Raw genomic sequence first — 20,523 nt, 5'->3', positions numbered from 1 at the left:
ACAAAGAATCTAACATAGAATCTTAAAACCCCAGATATTCCACAAGTTTGTACTTAAAAGTATACACAAGTTATATTTTTTAAAAATTCTTACAAGTACCCATAACACAGTATAAAACCTTAACAAAAGCAAAAATATTTTTTAGGCTTCATAGTTTTCAGAAAGTGTATATTAATTCATAGAAGAGCCTCCAGGCTCTCCCTCAGGAACATTTATCTTTATTTTAGATTAAAATTCCTATGAACTTGGTTGTCTGGATTCTTAGACTGCAATGCATAAAAAAAAAAAAAAAAGAAGTTGAGGAAGGCATGTTACCAATCAACCTGACAGGTCATGTGATAGAAAAGATATAAAGAAAATACATAGGTTTGAAAAATATCAAATTAGAGTTATAGAGTGAAATGGTAAACACTCTTTAATAATTCATAGAGATAGGAATATATTTGGGTCCAGTATAATGGGCCCAAAATTAATAATGATGTCAATTGGTAATGAAGTTAATAAGGATGACTATTAATGATTGGAAGAACATTGAAAAATAAGTCTGACTTAACTTAGGACCTCTGCAATTTAGTGAGACCCTATTTCCAAATAAAATATAAAATAGGGCTGGGAGTGTAGTTCAGGGGTAGAATGCCCCTGGGTTCAATCCCCAGTACTACAAAAAAAAAAAAAAAAAAAAAGGCTATTGCCTTAAACAGAGAAATACATATTTCATATTTTAGAACTATTTCTATTTGAAATGGTTAAAATGTTTTAGAGTTTAAAAAGATATAATTATGATTTGCTTTAATTATATAGATCATTCATGTAGACATCTCATTTTTAAATAAAATAAGGTACAAGATAACTCAAAAACATGGAACCAATCAATTTGCATATATGATAGGGTTCATCAGAATACATGTAGTAATTTTACAAATCGTCATCAATTCCTTTATTTTCTAGATTATATTCTTTGAAAGTTCCCTTTTCTCTTGTACTTGAATAGGCTATAAAATCATGAACTTTTCCTTTTAGAACATCCAATTCATTTTGCATCTTCAATATGCTGTTATCATACTGAATTCCTTCAAGGGTTTTCTGTATCTCCATTATTTCAGATACTGCTTTCAGCATGTCATCTTCCATATTAAACATCTGCATAGTCAGGTCTTCCATTTTCTTTTCTGTCCCTATCAGATCCTGAGAGACTCTGAGAATAGAGTGAATAGTGCTTTCGATAGTTGGCAAATGTGTCTTGCATTCTTCAACTTTGGGTTCGTAGCTGGAAAGTTTATTAGTCAGATCTTCATCTCTGACAAAGAGAGCATGCTGTTCCTCTTCTAACTTCTCCACTGCTTTTGTATCAGAGCCCAGCTGTTCCTCGACTCTCAGAAGATCTTCTTCTTCTTGTCTTTTTACTGTTCGAATATTTCGTAGTGTGCTATCTTCCAGATCCTTCAGTCTTTGGGTGAGTGCTTTTATTTCTTGTTCAGCTGAGTTAATTTGGACAGTAACTTGTGAATGTATGTGTTTTGCTTCTGATTTGAAAGCATCTGTATTATCATTCATTTCTCCTAGGCTTCTCTTCCAGAAATCTGTAATATTCTGGAATTTCTCATTAAGGTTTTGCAGCTTCTGAGTGAGCATCTCTTCACTAGTTTGAATGTCAAGCATGAATCCTCGGAGGCTGGATACTTCCTGTTCAAACTGGGTCATCAAAGACGCGGATGATGTAGCTTCCTGCAGGGTACTTTCAGTAGACTCAAGCTGCATTTGTAACACAAAACAATTCCCAAGGCTACTTAATCATTTTTACATTAGAGAAATATACTTCAGCAATCAGGGGCATAATGCATGCCAAGTTCAAATTTTGAAGATGACTAAAGTATCCAAGTACATCAGATTCATACTGACAAAAACATTTATTGCCTTGATAGTTGTTTTAATAAATGTAATAGAATTATCCCTATTAATAAAGATGACTAAAGTATCCAAGTACATAAAAATCACTGACAAAAACATTTATTACCTTGAGAGATGTTTTAATATGTTGTTTTAATAAATTTAATAGGTTAGCCCTATGTTAGAAAAATATAGTCCTCATTTATAATCCTATATGTTAGAAAAATATAAACCTGAATTTACAATCCTATTTTTATGGAGGCATATTGAAGAGAAACGCCAGTGTTAAAGAAGTTGGAAGTATATCACATTGTCCTCTTTTTCACTCCCAAAGGAAGGTTAGAGATGTCATTTTTATGGTTATTTGGCTTTTTAGAAACTGCAATTTAGTGTAAAATGTGTTACCTCCCCTAAATCTTTTGATTCTGAAAGAGTTTCTGCTTGAAAATTTATTTGGTCAAACTTTTGTGGAGTAATAGATTCAGATTGTACAAAGGCAAAAAAAAAAAAAAAATTAGTGAGACATGTTATAAATATAAAGTGAATTTTTTGGGGGGCGGGTCTGGGGATGGGACCTAGGGCCATTCGACTTCCAAGCTACACCCCCTGCCCTATTTTTTATTCTTTATTTTGAAACTGGGTCTCACTGAGTTGCAGAGGGCCTCACTAAGTAGCTGAGGCTGTCTGTGAACCGCGATCCTCCGGTCTCAGCCTCCCGAATGCTGGGATCACAAGCGTGCGCCACTATGCCCGGCTTCTCCTGGTATTTCTTAATAGATATCTGGTATATGGAAGGACCAGGCTCTGGATTTCTTTAAGTCTACATTCACATAAATCATAGCTTTAGAGACTATAGGGAGACCTAGAAATGATCATTATCTATCAAAAGTTTGAAATATTTTATAGAAGACATTAACACCGAAAAAGAGTTATACCCTTAAGCAGCTTAGTTTAAGACATGGGAGAAAGACAAGTCTTTGTACAGGCTTCCACTTGGGTAGAAACCCAATGTAGACTTCCATGATCATGAAAAGTGTATAGAAGTATTATTTGTTTATTTATTTATTGTGGTACTAGGGATTGAGCCCAGAGACATTCTATCTCCAAGCTATGTCCCCAGATCTATTTTACTTTTATTTGGAAACAGGGTCTCACTAGGTTGATGAGAGACTCACTACTTGCTGAGGCTGTCCTTGAACCTGCGATCTTGTCTCAGCCTCCCAAGCACTGGGATTACAAGTGTGCACCACCACACCCAGCTAGAAGTAGTAGTATTTAATATCTACTTCAGGCCATTTCTCCTCTCAAACACCTTATACACTGTTAACAGATGAAACTAAAAACTGCTATGCACGTTATGGTTCAACGTTTAAAACCTTCAATGTTCCCTAATAAGTCCATAGCCCTAACCCTGACAGTGGGAACTCTGGCAGCATACACACACACACACACACACACACACACACACACACACACACACACGCATAGTCCCTGGTTGCACAATTTGCTAGGGGAGATAATGTTTTGCATCTTCCCATCAGGTATTCTAGAGTCCTGATATGATCTACTGAGTAACCTGTGAGCTAGTTTCATTTCTAGGCACCAGAGATACAATGATAAAAGATGCATTGTTTCCACTAAAGAGTAAGAGACAAACTAACCACACGAACACAAAACTCACACTGGGCTCTGATTAGTGTCAGGACAGAATTAATGCAGGAAGCAAGGGATGCTCAGAGATAAGGTCCTGAGGGCAATGAGGAAAAGCTCAATCGTGGCCTTGATCTAACTTATCAGCAGGCTTTTAAGTTGGCTCGTGAGGATCTGAATGATTCTACATCCATCTAGGAAGAAACCCAGGTTTTCTTTTTTTCTTTTCTTTTTTTACTTTTTGTGGTACTAGGATTGAACCCAGGGGCATTCTACCTCTGAGCCCTGTATTTTTTTTTTTAATTCTTTTATTTTGAAACAGGGTCTTACTGACTTGCAAAGGGCCTCACTAAGTAGTAGCTGAGGCTGTCCACAAACCATGATCCTCTTGTCTCAGCCTCATGCTACCACACCTGGCTCTAATTTTTATTTTGAAACAGGGTCTTCCTAAGTTGAGGAAGGCCTCAGTAAAGTAGCTGAGGCTGGCTTTGAACTTGCGATCCTCCTGTCTCAGCCTCCCAAGTACTGGGATTACAAGTATGCTCTACCACACCTGGCTTGCTTGCTTATTTATTTATTTATTTATTTATTTATTTATTTATTTATTTGTTGCAGTACTGGTGATGGAACCCAGGGGCATTCCAACTTGAGCTACACCCCAAGTCCTATTTTTTATTCTTCATTTGGAAACAGTCTGGCTTTGAACCTGTGTGATCCTCCTGTCTCAGCCTCCCAAGCGCTAGGATTATAAGCGTGTGCCACCACGCCCGGCCTGACCAGTGAGTTTAAATAGTAATAGTGTAAAAGGCAGGAAGAAGCAAGTTTCTTAGTTGGAGCACAAGAATGGTAGGGGAAATTAAACTTGAAAGTATCCACAAATGAATTAATTAATAATTACCTTTTCTGAAATTAAGTTGATTTTACTTTGAAGTCCTTGGAACTCTTCACTTTCTATTTTCAGTAACTGATATTGGTTTTCCACCTTTGCAAACTTTTCTGACTGCTGAAACACAAACCTGGAAGAAAAAAGAAAAAAAATCACTATTGACTAATTCATATCTATTTAAATTTGAATGTATTTATTTGTTTTGGGGTGGTACTGGCAATTGAACCCAGAAGCATTCTACTTCCAAGCTATACCACCAGCCCAATTTTATTTATTATTTGGAAACAAGGTCTTGCTAGGTTGCAGACAGCCTCACTAAGTCGCTGAGGCTGTCTTCAAACCTTGATCCTCCTGTCTCAGCCTCCCAAGTACTGGGATTACTCATAAATGGCATTATTAGACTTATCTGTTCTACAAAGCTGTCTAAAGCTACAATGTTGAGTGAAGTAAATATCTTCTGATGATGCAGGTTAATGTCTATCGTAGAAAATACTTATAGTCTCAGGTTACATAATTAGAACAGACTGACTTTTCTTCTGTGTGCCACTTTTAAACAAACTTCTGCCTATTAGAAATTATTAGTTTCCTAATTTTCAAAGATAGATGGGTAGACATAAGTTTTTATTTTTTTGATATTGGGGATTGAACTCAGGGGCATTCTATCTCCAAGCTCCAACCCAACCCAATTTTATTTTTATCTTTTTTTTGTGATACTGGAATTTAACCCAGGGGTATTCTACTTCTGAGCTCTCACCAGCCCTATTTTATTTTTCTACTTCTGAGCTCTCACCAGCCCTATTTTATTATTTTATTTTATTTTTTTTATTGGTGCACTGTATTCATACATCATAATGGGATAAAAAAACTTTTGTAGACATACATGCACACATCGCCCAGTTAGCCCCTACCCAATCCCCACCCCGTTTCATCCCCATCCCTCCTTCCCATGCTTGGCTTAGTGTTTGACATCTAGTATTATAGCAATTTATCTAAAATTAACAATGATAATCTCACATAACAGTTTCATTTGTCTGATACCAAGCTTTTGATGACTAAAAGATAACAGTTCAATATTTCTTTTTGCTTTCTTTCTTACCAGAGAATATTTTTTTCTTTTCTTTTTTTTTTTTAGGTGAAACTATCACACATTTATTTATTTTTCAGAGAAAATCTATCCTAATATGGAATATGGACTCTAGATACACAAAACTATCTCAAAAAAGAACAAAGCTAGAAGATGTATATTTTCTGATTTCAAATGTTATAAAGCTACAATAATTGAAACAGTGTAGTACTGTTCTAAAGGCAGATATATAAACCATTGGAGTTAAATAAAAACCTAGAGATAAATTCTTCCCTATATTTCCAAGTTATTTTTGACAAGGTTTCCACAGACATTTGGTGGAGGAAATAATAATCTTTTAACTAAATATTGTTGAAAAATAATAATTACATGAAAAAGAATAAAATTGGACCCTTACCTAACACCATATACAAATATTAACTCAAAATAGATAAAAGGCCTAAATATAAATCTTAAGACTATAAACTTTTAGGAGAAAATCTGGGTCATAAAAGCTCATGACATTGAAATTGGCAGTGTTTTCTTGGATATGATTTCAATGGCACAGGCAACAGAAGAGTATACAAACTCCCTAGATAATAAAAAAATATTGTATATCCAAGGACAATGTAAACAGAGTTAAAAGTTACTGATAGAATGGGTTAAAATATTTCCAAATGCTATATCTGAAGGTATATTAATATTCCAACTAGAAATCCTAAAAATTAACAACAATAAAAGCAAACAATACAATTTAGAAATAGGTAAAAGACTAACATAAATAATGAATCTCCAAAGACTGCCAATCTTAGCTGTCTGTTGGATGGAAAAATCTTTTTTCTCTGGTTCTGGTGTTACCTATTCTTTGTAGTTAATCTCTTTGAGTATTTTCTCTAGTGCTGGTTTTGAAGACAAAAATTCCTTCAGTTTCTGTTTGTCATGGAAGCTTCTTATTTCTCCATCTAATTTGATAGAAAGTTTTGCTGGGTAGGAAATTTTTGGCTGGAAGTTGTTTTCTTTCAGAGTTTGGAATATGTTACTCCAAGCCCTTCTGGCTCTCATGACTTGGTTTGGGAAGTCTAGAGTGATTCTAATTGGTTTGCTTCTGAATGTCACTTGGCCCTTTGTTTTTGTTGCCTTTAAGATTCTCTGCTTGGCTTCCACATTGGTCATTTTGACAATTATGTGGCGTGGGGATCCTCTTCTCCGATCCTGTCTAAAGGGAGTTCTATAAGTTTCCTGGACCTGTGTATCAACCTCTTGCTCTATGTTTGGAAAATTTTCTGCTATTACTTCCTTGAAGAGATTGTTGATCCCTTTGGTTTCACCTTCTTTTCCCTCCTTGATTCCAATTATTCTTAGGTTAGCTCTCTTAAAATGGGCCCATATTTCTTCAATGTCAGGTTCCTGCTGTCGGATATTTTTTCCTAGATTAGAAACTATGCGTTCATTTTTGGAATGATCATCTTCTAAGAGCGAGATTCTGTTCTCCATGTGGTCTAATCGGTTGTTTGTACTTTGAATTGAGGCCTTTACTTCATTAATTGCATCCTTTATCTCTTTTTGGCTCTCTCTGAATTCTTTTCGAAACACCTCTATTATTTCTACAGTTATTTTCCTGATTTGATCTTCTAGAAATCTCTGAATTTCTGTTTTATCAGGTTCTGATGTTGTGGGCATTCACTGCTCCATTGTTATTTCTTTTTCCCATGATTTCGGAAGTTTGTGCCTTCTCTGGGTTCTTCCCTGGGTCACTACAACTTCACTTAAGGTGCTCTGGATCTCAAATCTGTGGTATCTCAGTCACCACTACTCTTTTACTGGGTTGTATCGCAAAGTCTCAGACCCAGGGAGTCAATCGAGGCTGCTTTAGACCATGGGGAGTGCCAGGCTGGGCATTCTCCTGCATGGAGTTGTGACTGTAGTGTGGTATCTCTGCCACTGCCACTCCCCCACTGGGTCAAGTCCCTGGGAGTCAGTACTGGGATTTCTCCTCTAGGGGCTGCAATTTGACTCACTGTTGTTGAGTGCGCCAATGGAGCTGTAATGGACTTGGTGAATTCGCTGCTGCCGCCCTGGTCGCAATATGGCGCCGCTGCCACGCCCTCGGTTGTAAGGCTGGTGTATTTCTTCTGTTTTTGAGCTCCGCTCTGAGTCCCTGCAGAGTGCGCTGAGCCCAGCCCCTGGGAGCTTTAGACGCTCCCTGCGCTGAAAAATCTGCCAAATCTCGCCCGGCTGATCCGCAGCGGCTCACCTCGGCTCACTGTCTGCCGCTCCTCTCTGGAGCCTGGTGGGCTGTTGAGTTCGTTGGTCTGGTGCCGTCCGGTGAAGTCGCTGCCGCCGCCGGCAGTATGGTGCTGCTGCTGCGTCCTCGGCCGTGAGGCCGGCGTATCTCCACTCTGGCTCTGAGCTCCGTTCTGAGTTCCCCTCCTCTCTGGAGCCTGGTGCTGGAAGGAAAGATGGCGTCCACGCGGCTCCACACCGCGGCTCCGGCTGCAGCACTGCGGTCTGGTTTTTTTCTGGTGTCTCGTTTTTTCAGCCCTCTTTTTCTCTGTCCCTTGTATTTACCTTTTTTGTTTCTCTGCTGATGGTGTTTTCTGGCTATGAAAGGCACTGATTTTGTGGTACTAGAGATTGGTTGTTAGCGGGGCTCGTAAGCCCTGCTTCTTCTATTTTTTATTTTAAAAAGGGTCTTACTAAGTTGTTGAGGTTGAATATAAATCCTCTTGTTTCAGACTCTCAAGTACTAGGCTTATAGGTATGTAACACTATGCCCTGCTATTTTATGTTTTCATTTATATTCATTATTATTATTATTATAAGTGGTAGTAGTACTGGGTATTGAATCCAGGAGCATTCTACTCTGAGATATGCCCCCCCCCTTATTTTTTATTTTGAAAAAGGGCCTCACAAAGCTGGCCGTGGTGGCCCACATTTGTAATCTTAGTACTTGAAAGGCTGACAGCCTGAGGTCCCTGCAACTCAGGGAGACCCTGTTTTAAAATACTGAATAAAAAATAGGTCTAGAGGTATAGCTCGGAGGTAGAATGCCCTTGGTTTCAATCCTCAGTATTAAAAAAAAAAAAAAATTAGGGCCTCACTAAGTGGTTGAAACTGGCTTCAAACTAGTGAGTCTCCTATCTTAGCTTTTCAAGTACTGGGATTACATGTGTGTACTATCACATCTGGCTTTATTAAATATTTTAATATTGTCTAACTCTTGACTTCCGTTCACATTCAAGAATTAAGCAAAAGTTTGAAGAAAACTGTGTCATGCATGTATGTTAGTGGTAGTATCTCCATTCACTAAAAAAAGTGAAAGATTCACCTTTGCTACATATGAATAGTGCATATAGGAAAAAACAAGCACAAAGTTAACTTATAGTTAATAATGAAAAAGAAATGTTGTCTGCATGGTGCTAATGAGTTATATAATACATTTCATTTTCCATTTATTACGTGTCAGACATTATTCAAGTGCTTTATAAATGATAATTTATTCAACATTAAGGAAGAGGATGGTTGATTTTCCAGTAGTGAAGAAAGTCGGCTGAGGAAGGCTGCTTTAAGATCTGAAAAACCAAGTTCTAAAACTGGCCCCAGGTTGTGCCTAGGCTGCATCATTTCCTTCATATGACTCACAGACATTCCAACGGCAGTAGGTCTCAGTCTTCCTATTAAAATGAGGGGAAAGGCCAACAATCAGGGTCTGCTGAGGGACACAGCTTTTGTGGAAAGAAGGCAAGGCCTAATTCTGTATTAGGACATCTCAGTTTCTAGTGTTTGGCCTTACTTTGGATCAGTATCAAAGAGAGGCAACATATTACACTGGTTTTATGTAGCTGGACCATCTTTTTCTTTTCTTTTTTCTTCTGATAGTGGTGGAGATCAAACGTAAGGTATCACACATTCTATGCAAGCATTCTACAACTCAGTTACACCTCCAACCATAAAAGTTATTTTGGTTACATTTAAAAAATATCACTTTGAAAGATTTAGCTCAGACAAAATATTTCTAATGAATGTAACATGTTTTTGTCTTTCTACAATTAAAGACATAAGTCCCTAAGAGTACATTCCTGAGATCAAGCATTTGCTTTTCAAATTTTAGTCTCTTATAGTTTAGTTTCCTACTTAGTGGAGCATTCTCCTAGGACAATAACTAAATTACTAAAAGTAGAAGAATAAATTATTAAAAGTTGAATGTTTTGATAGAATTTCTCACATGAATATAAAGCTTTGGCTAATTAATGAGAATAAATTTAGCAACTAAAACCAATTGTATCAGATCTCAGAGAGGAGTATATATTTTGATCTGTTAAGTTCTATTGACTCTATAACTTTCCTAATATAAAATGTATTTTCTTTTTTTTTTTTTTTTTTTTGGCGGGTCTAGGGATGAAACCCAGGGGCATTTGACCTCTGAGGTACACACCCTGCCCTGTTTTTTATTCTTTTTATTTTGAAACAGGGTCTAAGTTACGGAGTGCCTCACTAAGTAGCTGAGGCTGTTCGTGAACCACGCTCCTTAGGTCTCAGCCTCCCAAATGCTGGGATTACAAGTGTGTGCCACCAAGCCCGGCTTGTATTCTATTTCATTTACATAAAAATAACATGTATTTTAATGTATAAAAGCAGTTTATTTAAAACAGTAAAATCCAGTACATTTATTCTTTTCATATAAAAAATTAAAAATTTGATAAACAGAAATATCACTAGTAAAAGTTTTTTTTTTTTTTTTTTTTTCTGGTTCTGGGGATGGAACCCAGGAGTATTGTACCTCTGATCTACACTCCCAGCCCTATTTTTTTTAGTCTTTTCTTATTTTTGAAACAGGGTCTCACTGAGTTGCGAAGTGCTTAGCCTCTGGAATGGTGGGATTACAAGCATGCGCCACCACACCTGGCCAAAACAGTCCATTTTTTTTTAAAAATATTTTTACTTGGAAACAGGGTCTCTTAAGCCAGTGCAGCTGGCTTTGAACCTGCGCGATCCTCCTGTCTCTGTCTCCCAAGTGCGGGAATTACAAGGGTGCGCCACCACGCCTGGCTAAAACAGTTAATTTTTGAAGAGAACATTTAATGATCCACATTTCACTTTACATTTTTTTTTTTTTTGTGGTACTGGGGATTGAACCCGGGGGCATTATGCCTCTAAGATACACCTCCAGCCCTATTTTTTATTCTTTATTTTGAAACAGGGTTTCACTGAGTTGCAGAGGACCTCACTAAGTAGCTGAGACTACTCAGCTTTCCAAGTAGTAGGATTACAAACATGCGCCATCATGCATGGCTCACATATCACTATATTCTAATACACACACACACACACACACACACACACACACACACACACGATACTGGGGATTGAACCCAGAGGCATTCTACCTCTGAGCTACACTTCCAGCCCTACTTTATTTTTATTTTGAAACAGGCTCTTGCTAAGTTGATGAGAGTCTCAGTATTTGCTGAGGCTGACCTTGAACCTGCAATCCTCCTGTCTCAGCCTCCCAAACTCTGGGATTATAAGCATGGGCCACCACACCTGGCTTTACATTTTTTTGTTATAAATTTTTTATTAGCCTAAAAAGTACATGACCTGGATGAATCACCACTAAATTAAAATTTGAGATGTGATAGCATCAAAAATATTCTACAGTATGGGAGGTCCAGGGTCTCTTCTTGGATTCTATCATTCTGAAAGATTAATAACTCTCTCACCAAATACTTTACCAATTGGTCAAAAAAAGAAGGGAGATTTTACTAAAGTGCCAGTGTTATTAAATAGGTTATTCCTAAAGGAAATGATTGGAAAAATGAAATTAATAGGCTAGCTTTAGCTGGGCGTGAGGGTGCACGCCTGTAATCCTAGTACTTGGGAGGTTAAGATAGGTGGATCACAGGTTGGAAGAAGCCCAGGCAACTTAGCCAGGCTTTCAGCACCTTTGTGAGACCCGTTTTCAAATAAAAGGACTCAGTTTTCAAATAAAAGATAAAATAGGGCTAGAGGTAGAATGTCCTGGCTTCAATCTATAGCAATCCCCTCATACTAATAGGCTAGTTTTAAAGTTACTTCTAATATTCATTTTTCCCAATGACAACAATATATATCATTTGTATGTTTGGTTTAAAAGCTACAAATGAGCTGGGCACATACGTGTAATCCCAGTACTTGAGAGGCTGAGATAGGGCGATCGCACTGTTCACAGCCAGGCAGGCCTCAGCAACTTGGTGAGACTCTATTTCAAAATAAAGAATAAAAAAGAGGGCTGGGAATGGATCTCAGAGGTAGAATAGAGTTCCCTTGGGTTCAAATTCCAGAAAGAGCCAAAAAAAAGGGGGGGGGGGTGTAGCTCAGAGGGGTTCAATCCTCAATATAACAAAATCAATAAATGCTACAAATGGAGTGAATGGCTAAGTGTGGTGGCGCACACTTGTAATTCCAGCGCTTGGGAGGCTGAAACAGAAGGATTGCACAGGTTCGAAGCCAGCCTCAATAACTTAGTGAGGCTCTCAGCAACTTAGTAAGACCTTGTTTCCAAATAAAATAAATATAAAATAGGTCTGGGAGTATAGCCTGGAGGTAGAAAAGCCCCTGGGTTGCACCCCCAGAACCAATAAATAAACAAACAAATAAATAATGGAAGAATGGGTGGTATAGGGAAAGAAACAGACCAAATAATGTTACGTGCACATATGAACATATCACTATCATATAGTTCCAATGCACCAATAAAAAAACTTAAAACGGCAAGGATATTAAATAATACTTTGACAGCTTCCCAGTGCTGTACTTCAATCTGTAATTCAGAACGTTATATTCACAAGGTATGCATATGGATCAAAATATGAGATATCCTCCCCACTTTGCCATTATCATTTATGTCTGCTGAACACTCTCCTTCAAGGTTTGCAAACACTTCCATCAGGCATTTTCTGGGGCAGTGGGGCAAACTCGACTGGTTCCCTAACTTTTCAACTCCAGCGGGGCGAAGGGGGCGCGTTGCTAGTTTAGAGAAGAGTTAGGAGCGAGGAGTGAGGGCGAGCCGGCGGGTGTGCGGGGGCTGGCGGGCCGGGCCGGCCCCCGCCACTTACCAGGCCAGGCCCAGGCACGCGCCCAGCGACAGCAGGCTCAGGCCCGTCCGCGGGTCCGCCCAGCCCCCGCCGGGGCTCTTCCCGCCCTCGCTCCGCCTCGCGGGCTCCGCCGGGGCTCCCTTGGGCCCCGGCTTCCTCCGGCTCTTCAGCTCGGACATGTCGGGGCGCCTGGAGGACCACGATCGCGAGGCTGCTGCTCACCCGCGGGAGCGGGACGTGGCCGCCTCCAGCCCCTCGCAAGCCTCGCCCCGTCCCAGACCTGGCGCCGCCCAGAAGCCAGCCCCTTTCCTCTGCCGGCCATCCCTGCCGCTCCACCGCGTCTCCCAGCCCCCGCCTCCGGGTCCCCCCGGCTGCGGAGGGCTCGACCTCACGTCCCCCTAACTGCAATGACGCAGAGGCGACGCCGACGCGAGGAAGTCAAAGCTCGCGGGCGCGCGCGGACTGCCGGGACGTGGGCGCGGGGCAGGGCGGGGCGGGGCGGGGCGGGGCCGCGCGCGCCACGTAGAGCCCTTCGCCCCGCAGGGACGCGGCGCGCTCCGGCGGTGTAGCCACGCCCCTCGCCGCGGGCCAACACCGCGTGCGCGCGCCCGTGAGGCGTAGCCCCGCCCCGCCGCGGGCCGACCGCGCGCCTCCCACCGCGCGCGCGCCGCCGAGCCCGGGGCTCTAGGGGTGTGTGTGAATTTGCGTGTGCGGGCGCGCGCTCGGGGCTGGGCGGGCCCGGCGGGGTTTGACTGCTCCGCGGTCCAGAGCCCGGGAGGAGGAGGAGGCGGCAACGAGTGGACGCTGGTGCTTTATCCCTGGGCAGAAGGGGCGAGGGACCCCAGGTCGGGGAGTCGGGGCCCGCGGGGACCCGCGAGGACTTGAAGTAGCGGCGGCGGCGCCCGGGCGGCTCCCGCCGGAGGGAAGGAGCCGCGGCCCCGCTGACCCGCCTCCTTTGTGTCCCGGCGGTCGGCGCTCGGGCCCCGGGCTGGCCGGGTGGGGGCCCGGGGAGGCCGTAGCTGCCCGGGCAGGGGAGCCGGCCACCCGAGCCCGGGTCTTGCTGGCCGCAGCCCCCCCGCCTGCCTCCGCTCACCTTGCGGGCTGCTCTCCCCCTAAGATCTCCCGCACAGGTCTGGGTGAGTTTACTTCCTTGGCGCTCTTCCCGAGCCAGGATCTGTCGAGGTTCAGTAGCAGATTGCAGGGAATGAGAATTCGGGGACGTGGAATATTTGATAACCGTCCTATAATACCTGGTGTACCAGGAAGAGAAGAGATCCAACAAGGAAGTCGTAAACTATTGCGATTTTCCTGGATGAACTTACCTTTGACTTTGTATTTTACATCTGTGAAGAGTTTTGGCTTTCCGTTTTGATGTGGCAACAAAAGGCGGGACACTTTGAGAATTTGTTCATATTTCAGTTTTTTTCGAAGTATTATTATTATTATTTTGGTGGTACTGGGGATGGAAGCCAGGGGCTTTCTACCTCTGGGCTACACTCCCAGGCTTATTTTTATATTTTATTAGGAACAGAGTCTCACTGAGTTGCAGAGAGACTGGCTTCGAACCTTTGTGATCCTCCTGTCTCAGCCTCCCAAGTACTGGAATTACAACTGTGTGCCACCACGCCCGGTGTGTTCTAAGTTTTTTCTTCTTTTTTTCCCTTTTTTTGTGGGTCTGGGAATGGAACCCAGGGGCATCCCCCGGCCTATTTATTCTTTATTTTGAAATCGGTTCTCACTGAGTTGCAGAAGGCCTCACTAAGTAGCAGAGGCTGTCCGCGAACCGCGATCCTTCAGTCTCAGCTTGCCGAATGCTGGGATTACAAGTGTGTGCCACCACGCCCGGTTTTTGAAGTTTTAAAACATATTTTACTTATTTATTTTGTAGTACTGGGGATGGAACCCAGGGACATTCTACCCCTGGGGCTAGATCCCCCCAGCCCGATTTTTTTAAATTCCATATTATTATTTTTGTAGTACTGGGGATGGAACCCCGGGGCATTCTACCTCCAAGCTAGATATTCAGCCCTATTTTTATTCTATTTTGAAACAGGGTCTCCTTGAGTTGCAAAGGGCCTAGGTAGCTGAAGCTGTCCAGGAATCTTGATCTTCCTGTCTCAGCCTCCCAAATGCTGGGATTACAAATGTGGAGCGCCCCCCTCCCGATCTCCATTTTGCAACAAGGTCTCATTAAGTTACAGAGGGCCTCACTAAATATTTGAGGCTGTCCGGGAACTCGGATCCTCCTCTCTCAGCCTCTCTCAAGTACTGGGATTACAAGATGTGCCACCACATATTTAGGCTGGGTGTGGTGGTGCAGGTTTGTAATCCCAGTATTTGGGAGGCTGAGACAAGAGGATCACAGGTTTGAGTCCAGCTTCAGTTACTTGGGCTCTCTGAAACTTAGTGAGACCCTGTTTCAGAATAAAGACTAAAAAATAGGACTGAAGGTGTAGCCCAGAGATGGAATTCCCCTGAGTTCAACCCCCACTACTGCAAAACAAAAACAAAACTTACATACTTAAGTTTTATAAGTCTAGGTAAAACTAGAAATTAGTTTCAGATAGCTAAAGAGTGTTTGCTTAGCTGTTGGACATAAACTAAAAGTTCAGTTTTGTTTTGTAAAATCAACTTTATTACAGTAAGCTGAGTAGTATTTTATGCTTAAATTATAAAAAAATTTACAAATTTGGAAAACGATTCTGATCATTACTTTTTTTTTTTTATCAGTTTCATGGTAGTCCTTGCCATTTCACAATCGACAAGGTTAGGCAAATGCCCTACTTCCCTATTTTTACAAGTGCTACATTGGTGATTTTTCCAGAATATGGTCATTTTCAAAGTTTGATGATTATTGCCCCTCCTTTGCTTTCTAAGTTACATGTACTTATGTCTAGCTTTGCACTTAAGACATTCACATTCTAATGATCTCTTTTTCTTCCAGGGATATATGACTTAATCTTCTCTGTAGTCTCAGTGCCTGGCACATAGGAGGGGCTCCTAAATATGTACCGAATGAACAAATTAATAAACCCATGTACCTACTCACTGTAATGATGGAGTTCTGTTAATGTTTTAAAACCTTGTAGACATGCTGAACTGGGTTTTATGTTCATGCAGTAAAATTGCATTATATTTGAAATGAAGTTAGTAGACACTTATTTTACTGTAAAAAATACTATTTTAACCTGGGTGCAGTGGCACATGCTTGTAATCCCAGTACTTAGGTAATCCCAGTACTTAGGAGGCTGAGACAGTAGGATTGAAGATCTGAGGCCAGTGTCAGCAACTTAGTTGGACCCTGTTTCAAAATGAAGAACAAAGCCAGGCATGGTGGCGCACATCTGTTACCCCAGTACTTAGGAGGCTGAGACAGCCTTAGCAATTCAGTGAGGCCTTCACCAACTTAGGCCCTGTTTCAAAACAAAAAATGAAATAGGGCTGGAAGTATAGCCCTGAGGTAGAATACTCCCCGTGTTCTGTCCCCAATAACCTCCCCACCACAAAAGTCTTAGCCAAAAAAAAAAAAAAGAAAAAAATTGTATGTCTATGTATATATATCTTGTTTTCTTTACATTTTTTTTTTTTTTTACCATCAGTGAGGTTACATATCTTCTCGTGTTTATTGTTCTGACAAATATTTTGGTGTTTTGCCTGTAGCTCATGGTTGACAGCCCAGAGAGAGAAACATTTGAGGAAAGATGGATGCAAAAGCTCGAAATTGTTTACTTCAACATAGAGAAGCTCTGGAAAAGGACATCAAAACATCCTACATCATGGATCACATGATTAGTGATGGAGTTTTAACAGTATCAGAGGAGGAAATAGTAAAAAATCAGGTAAAGCCTTCCAAGGCACTTTGTGCGTTCTTTCTTTCTTTCTTTCTTTCTTTCTTTCTTTCTTTCTTTCTTTCTTTTCTTTCTTTCCTTCTTTCTTTTTTTTTGCGGGCTTGGGGATGGAACCCAGGGGCATTTGACCTCCGAGCTATACCTCCTGCCCTATTTTTTATTCTTTATTTTGAAACCGGGTCTCAATGAGTTGGAGAGGGCCTCACTGAGTAGCTGAGGCTGTCCGCGAACCGCGATCCTCTGGTCTCAGCCTCCCGAATGCTGGGATTACAAGCGTGCGCCACCATGCCTGGCTAGTTTGTGCTTTCTTTTTTCTTTTTGGTGGTACTGGGGGTGGAACCCAGGGGCTTTTCTACCTGTGGGCTATACTTTATTTGGAAACAGGGTCTCACTAAGTTGCTGAGAACTTCAGTAAGTAGCTGAGGCTGGCTTGGAACCTGTGCGATCTTCCTATCTCAGCCTCCCAACCACTGGGTGTTACAAGTGTGCGCCACCACACCTGGCTCAGTTTGTGCTTTCTTAAAAACTTTTAAGAGTTTTAGAACTTCTCCACTAATTTATTTTGCAGACATAATTCATTGTTGTACACTAAGCTGTTTTCTTTTTTTTTTTTTAGCCCACTAAACATCAGCGAGCAGCTATGCTAATTAAAATGATACTTAAAAAAGATAATTATGCCTACATATCATTCTACAATGCTCTGCTACACGAAGGATATAAAGACCTTGCTGCCCTTCTCCACAGTGGCATTCCTGTTCTTTCTTCTTCCAGTGTCAAAGATTCAGTTGGTGGAATAACTCCGTATGGTTCGTACCTTTGATACTTTCTGTCACATTTCTATCACTGATGGCTACATGTCTACAGATTTGTGTGATTGTGAACTTAATATTCCAAAGAATATGATCAGCTCACTGAAAATGGCAAGTGAGAAGATGGTAACGACATGTTCAGTTTAAATTTTTCTTATTTGCATCCATGTTCACACACATTTTTTTCTGACCAAGGGAGCTGTTTACTACTGAGGTAATAATGTGTACCTTAATATTTAGAGATAATACCATGTGTAGACTCTTGTTTTCTGGTTTTATGTGTTTACAGATTTTATAGGAAAGTAAGAATATATATATACATTTTTTTGTGGAACTGGGGATGGAACCCAGGGGCATTCTGCCTCTGAGCTACACCTCCAGCCCTATTTTTTATTCTCTGTTTTGAAACAGGATCTCACTAAGTTGCAGAGAGCCGCCTCACTAAGTAGCTGAGGCTGGTCACAAACCTGTGATGGATCCTCCTGTCTCAGCCTCCCAAGTACTGAGATTACAAGCATGTGCCACTACACCAGGCTTAATAATACATGTTTTTGAAAGGAATTCTATATACTTTCTTCCCCTTATGACTCTCCTTCTCAGTCTTCCTTTCTTTTCTTTTCTTTCTTTTTTTTTCTTTTTCTTTTTTTGGGCAAATTCTGGGGATTGAACCCAAGGCTTCATGCTAGGCGAGTGCTCTGCTCTACCACTGAGCTCCATATACTGATAGCCACCCTGTCCAAGTCTTGAGTATGAGACACAAAGCCAGGTGTGGTGGCGCACGCTTGTAATACTAGCATTTGGGAGGCTGAGACAGGAGGATTGTGGTTCACAGACAGCCTCACCTATTTAGGTCCCTTGCAACTCAGTGAGACCCTGTTTCAAAATAATGAATAAAAAATAAGGCTGGGTGTATAGCTCAGAGGCAGAGTGCCCCTGGGTTTCATCCCCAGTACCGCAAAAAAAAAAAAAAAAAGTCAGGTATGGTAGCACATGCTTGTAATCCCAGTACCTGGGAGGCTGAGACAGAAGAATAGCAGGTCTGAGGCCAGCCTCAGCAATTTAATGAGAACTTGAGAACTTGTTTCAACATATAATAAAAAAAAAAAAAAATAGGACTGAGCTGGGCATAGTCGTGCACGCTTGTACAAATCCCAGCATTCGGGAGGCTGAGACTGGATGATGGCGGTTCGCGGACAGCCTCAGCTACTCAGTGAAGTTTGCTGCAACTTAGTGAGACCCTGTTTCAAAATAAAGAATAAAAATAGGGCAGGGGGTGTATCTTGGAGGTCAAATGCCCCTGGGTTCCATCCGCAGACCCGCAAAAAAAATAAAAAAAAAATAGGACTGGAGATATAGCTCAGAGGTCAAACACTCCTGGGTTCAATTCCTAGAACCAGAAAAGAAGAAGAGGAGGAGGAGGAGGAGGAGAAGGAGGAGGAAGAGTCAGGGAGGAATGGGATATATAAGACAGGTATAGATGGAGACGTCCACTCTCTATAGTCCTAAAGAATATATGTTTGTTTTCTTTTGCAGGACTGGGGATGGAACCCTGGGGCATTCTACCTCTGAGCTATACTCCCAGCCCTATTTTTTATTCTTTATTTTGAAACAGGGTCTCTCTGAGTTGTGGAGGCCTTCGCCAAGTAGCCGAGGCTGTCCTTGAATCATGATCCTCCTGTCTCAGCCTCCCAAATGCTGGGATTACAAGTGTGCACCACCACATCCAGCTATACGTGTGCTCTTGTTATCTGTGTTCTGAGAAATCAGAAGTTGAGGTTAATAATATTATCCATATTTTCTTATTTCTCTTGGGAACTCTGAGGCTGAGAACTCAGCCTTGATCTTTTTGGGTTTTGTGGTATGAAGTAGCCAGTTCAGCGTTACATTCGCTCATGTTTGCCTTGGATTTCAGTACGGACAGTGCTGTGTGAAGGTGGAGTACCACAGAGGCCAGTTGTTTTTGTAACCAGGAAGAAATTGGTGAATGCGGTTCAGCAGAAGCTCTACAAGCTGAACGGTGAGCCAGGATGGGTCACCATATATGGAATGGCAGGCTGTGGGAAGTCTGTATTAGCTGCAGAAGCCGTTCGAGATCATCTACTCTTAGAAGGTAAGTTGACCACTGTGAGTTGCTGGCTAACAAGATAAATACTTAGATATTGTATTATTTTCCTGTTGCTGTTGGTAAAATAAATTGCCATTTTCCTGTCAGTTTTGCATAGAAGTAGGGAATGCAGTTCTTTAGAATGTTGTAGGGAATGAATCAAAAATTCTGTTCCTTTGCTGGGTGTGGTGGCACACGCTTGTAATCCCCTGCTTGGGAGGTAGAGACAGGAGGATCGCGCTGGTTTGAAGCCAGCCTCACTGACTTAGGAGACCCTGTTTCCAAATAAAAAGTATAAAATAGGTCTGGGAGTGTAGCCTGGAGATAGAAGGGTTTCCAGGAACCCTATTACCACCAAAATGAACAAACAAACAAGATTTTGTTCCTTTTGGGCTTGGTGGCACACCCTTGTATTCTTAGCATTTGGGATGCTGGGACCGGAGGATCACAGTTCGTGGCCAGCCACAGCTACTTAGTGAGGCCCTTTGCAATTCAGTGAGATCCTGTTTCAAAATAAGGCTGGGGGTACTTAGTGAGGCTCTTAGTGGGGCTACTTAGTGAGGCTCTCAGCAACTTAGTGAGACCCTGTTTCCAAATAAAATATAAAATAGGTCTGGGAGTATAACCCACAAGTAGAATGCCCCTGGGTTCCATCCCCAGTACCGCAAAAAAAAAAAAAAAAAAAAAAAAGAATGTTTATGTCTGCTTTTCTACTGGCATTGCCATCTCATTGCTTTTAGGAGTTTCTTGCATGTTCTAGGTGTTAGACTTTGTTGGTTTTAGACTTTGTCTTAAACCTTATTGTAATTTATACTCTGTATTGACTTTGTCCTGGATGTTTGTTCGTTCGTTCTTTCTTTCTTTCTTTTTTTTTTTTTTTTTTGCGGTACCGGGGATGGAACCCAGGGGCATTCTACCTCCGAGCTACATCCCCAGCCCTATTTTTTATTCTTTATTTTGAAACAGGGTTTCACTGAGTTGCTCAGAGCCTCAGTAAGTAGCTGAGGCTGTCTGCGAACCGTGATCCTCCTGTCTCAGCCTCCTAAATGCTGAGATTACAAGTGTGTGCACCAGGCCCCTGGATATTCTTTTTTTTTTTTTTTTTGTGGTACTGGGGGTGGAACCCAAGGGCTTTCTACCTGTGGGTTATACTCCCAGACCTATTTTATATTTTATTTGGAAACAGGGTCTCACTAAGTTTCT

At 41.5% G+C, this 20,523-nt stretch overlaps 2 protein-coding genes across 5 annotated transcripts in view; one reads left to right on the top strand and one right to left on the bottom strand.

The window, feature by feature from the left end:
- Window positions 1-915: 915 nt before the first annotated feature.
- IKBIP (IKBKB interacting protein) lies at window positions 916-12,738 on the bottom strand (the record flags this gene model as incomplete). Its single annotated transcript, XM_080706665.1, has 3 exons — window positions 916-1,752; window positions 4,436-4,553; window positions 12,581-12,738. The coding sequence occupies 3 exons, from the start codon at window positions 12,736-12,738 to the stop codon at window positions 916-918; spliced, it is 1,113 nt and encodes a 370-aa protein (XP_080562791.1).
- A 3,522-nt stretch (window positions 12,739-16,260) lies between these two features.
- APAF1 (apoptotic peptidase activating factor 1) overlaps window positions 16,261-20,523 on the top strand; it is a gene marked incomplete at both ends in the record, with an annotated part of 85,372 nt that continues 81,109 nt past the window's right edge. For 2 of the 4 annotated variants that reach the window (XM_080706354.1, XM_080706352.1), the window contains 3 exons: window positions 16,261-16,398; window positions 17,024-17,177; window positions 19,129-19,326. In XM_080706354.1, coding sequence (XP_080562480.1) covers window positions 16,261-16,398; window positions 17,024-17,177; window positions 19,129-19,326 — 490 coding nt within the window. Of the gene's footprint in view, window positions 16,399-17,023; window positions 17,214-19,128; window positions 19,327-20,523 lie in introns of all 4 variants that reach the window. The other 2 variants (XM_080706353.1, XM_080706351.1) reach the window with 1 other exon arrangement.

The sequence above is a fragment of the Muscardinus avellanarius genome (genome assembly GCF_963383645.1).
Source record: "Muscardinus avellanarius genome assembly, chromosome: 11".
NCBI lineage: Eukaryota > Metazoa > Chordata > Mammalia > Rodentia > Gliridae > Muscardinus > Muscardinus avellanarius.
The sequence above is the reverse complement of the archived record's forward strand: the minus strand, read 5'-3'. Positions and strand labels throughout refer to the sequence as shown.